This window comes from Coffea eugenioides, unplaced genomic scaffold, assembly GCF_003713205.1.
Source record: "Coffea eugenioides isolate CCC68of unplaced genomic scaffold, Ceug_1.0 ScVebR1_3227;HRSCAF=4402, whole genome shotgun sequence".
NCBI classification, from domain to species: domain Eukaryota; kingdom Viridiplantae; phylum Streptophyta; class Magnoliopsida; order Gentianales; family Rubiaceae; genus Coffea; species Coffea eugenioides.
Genome location: NW_020863784.1, coordinates 1 through 5595, shown reverse-complemented (window position 1 = coordinate 5595; position 5595 = coordinate 1). Strand labels below are relative to the sequence as shown.

The window sequence follows — 5595 nt, the reverse complement described above, 5'->3', positions numbered from 1 at the left end:
GGAGAAAAGGGAAGCGAGGGAGAAGAGGAAAGAAAGAAAGAAAGGAAAGAAAGAAAAGAAAAGAGAAAAAAAATAGTTTTGGGTTTTTTTTAAATTGAAATTCCAAAATTTGAATTTTTGAAAAGAAAAACAAGGCTGAAGGTTTAAAAGGAAATTAATTTTATTTCCATTTCTCTTAAAATTTTTTTTTGTAGAATTTAAATTTCAAAAATTTAATTGCTGAAATAATTTTATTTGTAAAAAAAATTTTCAAAAATAATAAAAAAAAGAAAATTTTTTTTAATTTAAAAATTTTCCTTTGTTTTTGGGTTGTTAAATACAGTGTGGGCACGCCAAAATTATAAAACGTCCACTGATCTCGGGAGGCACTAACACGGCGTGGGCACGCCAAGATTACACTTCCTACCAACGTCGTGAAATATTGAGATTTTACCAACATGGCGTGGGCACGCCAAGATTGGTTAGCGTCCACTGACCTCGGGAGACATTAACACAGCATGGGAACGCCAAAATTGCACTTCCTGGTCATAGTGAAGGAAAATATTAAGACCGACTACTACCCGACTAAGAAACGATAAAACAAAAGAAATAAACAACGAAAAATAATAAAATGGGTAAAATACATAAAACTCCCATGTGGTTAAGAAAATTGACATGAAACCTCCTCATTGTTTAGAAACACCCACTTAACCCCCTTGTGCTTTGGATTTCTTTGGATTTTACCTGCTGACCGGCTGGGAAGCCGGTAATAATATGAAATACCAAAAATACCCTTATATATAATATGTGAAAAGTTACAGATGTAATTAGTCAATGTGGAGTGGACTTCTGAAAATGAGAGAGAAACCCTAAACCTACAACGAAGAAGAAGGTGACTGTATTGCTGAGCGGTGTGAGTTATGGTGAAGATTGATCAGGCTTGAGCTACATTTCATGTTTTGAGAGAGAAACCTTAAACCTACCGTCAAGAAGAAGGTGTTTGTGTGCTGCAGGTCAACAACATTAGACAACATCGGTCAGCGTTTCCGTACAGATCGGTCGAGAGTCACAACGCATTGAGCATAGCTATTAACCAGGTAAAATACATATCTGAACTTTAGGCATTAGACGAGTTGATTTGTTTGATGGCAGGTGTTTTGGTAGTAAATTGGGGATATTTTGAAACTTGGTAAAGAAACCACCATTGTCAGTTTTGGCTTAGTCAGAAGTTTCTCCGACAATGTTTGTGGGAAATTTTTTTTTAAATTTGGTAAATATTGCAAAATGTCAGTTTTGGCTTGATCAGAAGCTTTTCCGACAAACTCCTGACAATGTTTGTGGGAAAATTTTTGTTTAAATTGCTAAATGCGCAAAATGTCAAGGTTTGGCTTAGTTAGAAGCTTGTCTGACAATTTTTGGGGACAATTTTTTAAAAAATTGCAATATACTACAAAAAGTATGGGTCTATTTGGAGTAATTAGAACTATTGTGGTCCATACTGGTATTGATTATGTTTTCATCCTTCTAGATAAGTGTGTTGATGTTGATTTTTTTTTTTGAAACTGAGCGTATGAAATATTGTCTGTCCGTTTTGATACATCTGAAAAGCAAATGAGTAAATGAATCTCTGTTTTTTGACACATCTGAAAATGGAATTAGTAAAATAATCTCGATTACTTTGGGTTAGGTGCATAAGAATGGGAGATAATCCGTGGCAGACTATAGACATACACATGCATTATGGTAGATATTTCAAATGAAAATCGAGAATTAGATACACTGGTGAACACGTGACCCTGATGAATTATCTGTATTTGAGTTTTCAAAAATGTATCAAATAATTGACCACGGCGTAACAAATATGAATTTCTGGTACTCCATTCCCTTTCATGACCTTGATGTTGGTGTGGTTCCCATCAAGGATGAGGTTGATATCGAATTATTGACAACATGTTATGAGGGACTTACAGAAATGAACATATATGCTGAGAGGGGGCCTGATCCCATTGAAATTGTGTCCCCGGAAGGAAAATTACTGTACAAAAGAGTGACTGGTGATGGCATACTTGCACTTCCATATCATGATGGCTAGCAAGCTGAGATTAGTTCGTCCTCAGCTGTTAAAGGCATGGATGAAATTGACCCTTTAGTAATTGGGAGTAAGGACAATAATGACAATCCATACATTAACTGTAGAGCAAAGGACATCTGTGAAGAAGAGTCATCACAAATGGAGTTGGATCCAGCTTTTGTGGGACCACATAGAGAGAAGATACATGATTCTGGTAACAAGTCCAAGAGAAAGAAGGCAACAAATGATAAAAAAGCTAAGTCACAAAGAGTAAAGTTAAGTGCAAGGAAGTCAGTCAGGCAGTTATTTAAAGACAAAGAAGACGGTGATACATCCTCAGAACCTCAGCAGTCTCCTATAAGGAAGTCAACACAAGAAACAACACAAGCAGAGAAAGATCAAACATCAGAGCAGACTGATTGTAAGGGAGAACCAACAACACATGCAGAGAGAGATCCAACAGAAGAGCAGACTGATTGTAGGGGAGAAAGAACAGTTCATTAAGGTGGAGAAGAAGATGAAGTCATACCAGATTATTCAGATCTTCCTGACTGGCTAAGAGAAGCAGTAGACCTACCTGAAGATGATGAGATATTTGCAGGTTTACATGGTCAAGGATCAACACAAGCATCTATAAATGTTGGATCTGTAAATTCGGTTGGTATTGGTTCAAAGTAGCAACAAGAAAATCAGCAAGCAAAAGCATCAAAACAAGCTAATTTAAATGAAAATCAACAGCAACAAGAAAATCAGCAACCAAAAGATACACCAGAAGCTAATTTGGGACAACATAAGCAGCAAACCCAATTCAAAAAAATAACATGAAGATTCAAGAAGTCATCCAACATCAGGGAGGGGATGATAGATGTCATGCCAATGAGCAGGAAGAGGACTGGAATGAAGCAGTAGAGGATGATGAAACCTGCTTGACAGAGGAATAAGATCTGATGATGAAAGCATCCCTGTCTACAGTTACTTCAATGCGGATGAAGAGTTTAGGAAAGAGCACTTTGAACTAAAGGTTGATCATAAATTTACTAGCTTCTATAAGTTTAGAGAGGCTTTGGTGGAATGGGAAATTAGAGAGGGATATGAGCACAACTACATCAGAAATGAAGGCTCTCGAATCACAGCTAAATGTGCAAAGGGGTGCAGTTGGAGGATTCATGCAAGCAGAATCCAGAAAACAAAGACATTTATGATCAAAACTCTTAAGGGAGAGCACTATTATGGCAGGAATTACAGCAATCGACATGCCACTTCAACATATCTGAGTAATAAATTTCAAGCTAAAGTGAGGGATGATCCTGGATATAGTATTCCTGGCATAGTGAATGAGACAAGAAGATTATTTATGCTAGATATTAGTCAAAAAATAGCTGACAGAACAAAGCAAAAAGCATTAGAGGCACTTAGGGGCAATGACATGGAGCAATACCACAGACTTTGGGATTATGTAGCTACTGTTAAAAATTCAAATCCTGATAGTCATATTTCATTGCAAATTGATAGGCGAAATGTTGAGGAAAGAGCTATATTTCAGAGGATATATTATGGGTTAGGTGCTTTGAAAAATGGTTTCCTAAAAGGATATAGACCTATCATAGGACTAGATGGCTGCTTCCTTAAGAGTCCCTTTGGAGGTCAGCTGCTGACAGCCTTGGGTAGGGATGCCAATGAAAATATGTTGCCTATTTCCTTTGCTGTTGTTGAGGTAGAGAATTACGATAGTTGGAGTTGGTTTTTGCGGGAATTAATCAGCTAAATTGGAAGAGGAAACAAAGGAGTGGCTTACACTTTCATTTCAGATAGGCAAAAGGGTCTTGTCCATGCAATTGAAGAATTGTTTCTTGAATCAAAGCACAGATTCTGTTTGAAACATATGCTCGAGAACTTCAAACAAAGATTCAAGAATCAAGACCTTAGAAACATGTTTTGGGAAGTTGCTGCAGCAACAAGCATGCCGGAGCATGAAACTGCCATAGCAAATCTTGCTAGGGCTGACCTACAGGAAGGTGACAAGCTAACAACTGCGGGATGGTTCAAACGGTTGCCTCCAAAATTGTGGTCCATAGCTCATTTTAGTACAGCTTGTAGGAGTGACACTTGCGTTAACAATATGAGTGAGTCATGGAATAATTACATTCTAAAAGCTAGAGGGAAACCAATAATTACAATGCTGAAGTGGATTCGGAGGAGATTAATGCAAAGGTTGGTAACCAAACGAGAGGGCATGCTGAAACATGGTGGCACTTTATGTCCAAACATTTATGAGAAGTTAGAGAAGTTTAAGATAAAGGCAAGAAATTGTGTTGCGGTTTATGGAGGAAATGGGAATTTGGAAGTTGATGGCTATGGAAGGACAAATGTTGTCAATTTGGAGATGAAAACATGTACCTGTGGTCATTTTCAGTTTAGTGGCATTCCTTGCGTGCATGCGGTTGCCTGCATTCAGAGTAGAAAGTTGAAATTTGAGGACTATGTTAATGCTTGTTACCATAGGGAGGCATATTTAAGGGCCTACAACTTCACAATTGGTCCCGTTCCTTCGAAGCAGTTCTGGGTAGATAGGAAAATGCAATATTTGAACCCACCATTGGTGAAAAAACAGCCTGGTAGGCCAAAAAATAGAGGAAGAAGGGTCCAGAAGAGCCTACAAATCAGCAGAAAGCAAGTAGGAAAGGTCTTGCAGTTTACTGTCAGAGGTGTTTGAAATCTGGACATAACATACCAACTTGCAAATCAGGGATTCACCCTAAGTCTAAACTTTACAAAGTAATATAACATTTTACATTCTACTGTCACTATGGTTTAGTGTGTTTTATTGCTACTTATACACTCATTAAATTCGATTTGAACTATAGGCACTTAAAGTTGGTCCAACAGCTTCAAATGCAACATCCGTAGCTTCTACAACTCAGGCTAGTGTCTCAAGTACTACTGCTACTACACTTTCACAGGTACTAAAAAGTAATTATCTATTTTTGGGTCCTGGAATATACTTACATACATACTAACCATGAGAACTTACATACAGGAGCCAAATCAGCCTATAAGTGGTACCAACCAAGAAAGCCATCAAAGTAGATCCTCAAAGAGAAAGCAACCAGCTGCAACTGCAAGGATGTCAAGGTTGCGACATTGTGGCTCCAAGAGACCAAGAAAATGAACTGCTATTTTTTCGATTTTATTGGTTGAATGTACTGGTTATGCCAAGTAGAATATGTCGATTTTATTGGTTGAATGTACTGATACCATTATGGTATGGATGTTGCAATATTTTTCATTGTACTCAGATTTTTGGCTGTCTTTTGGTTGACTAATACTTTCATGGATATTGTACTCAGATTTTTTGGCTATGTTTTGGTTGACTTTGCCTATCTTTTGGGGTACTGATACCATTATGAATTTTTTGTCTCAGATTTTTTGGTTATGTTTTGGTTGATTATGGCTATCTTTTGGTTGACTGATGCCATTGTGGTATTGTACTCAGATTTGATGGCTATGTTTTGGTTAACTGTGGCATTTGTGACTGTATTGCTATG

The 5595-nt window shown here is 37.5% G+C and overlaps 1 protein-coding gene across 1 annotated transcript; it reads left to right on the top strand.

Annotated features, from left to right (window-relative positions):
- Positions 1 to 3980: 3980 nt before the first annotated feature.
- LOC113757672 lies at positions 3981 to 5010 on the top strand (the record flags this gene model as incomplete). Its single annotated transcript, XM_027300820.1, has 2 exons — positions 3981 to 4748; positions 4915 to 5010. Coding segments are annotated over exons 1-2 (864 nt in total), but the record flags the coding sequence as incomplete, so codon positions are not given.
- Between the last annotated feature and the right edge of the window lie 585 nt (positions 5011 to 5595).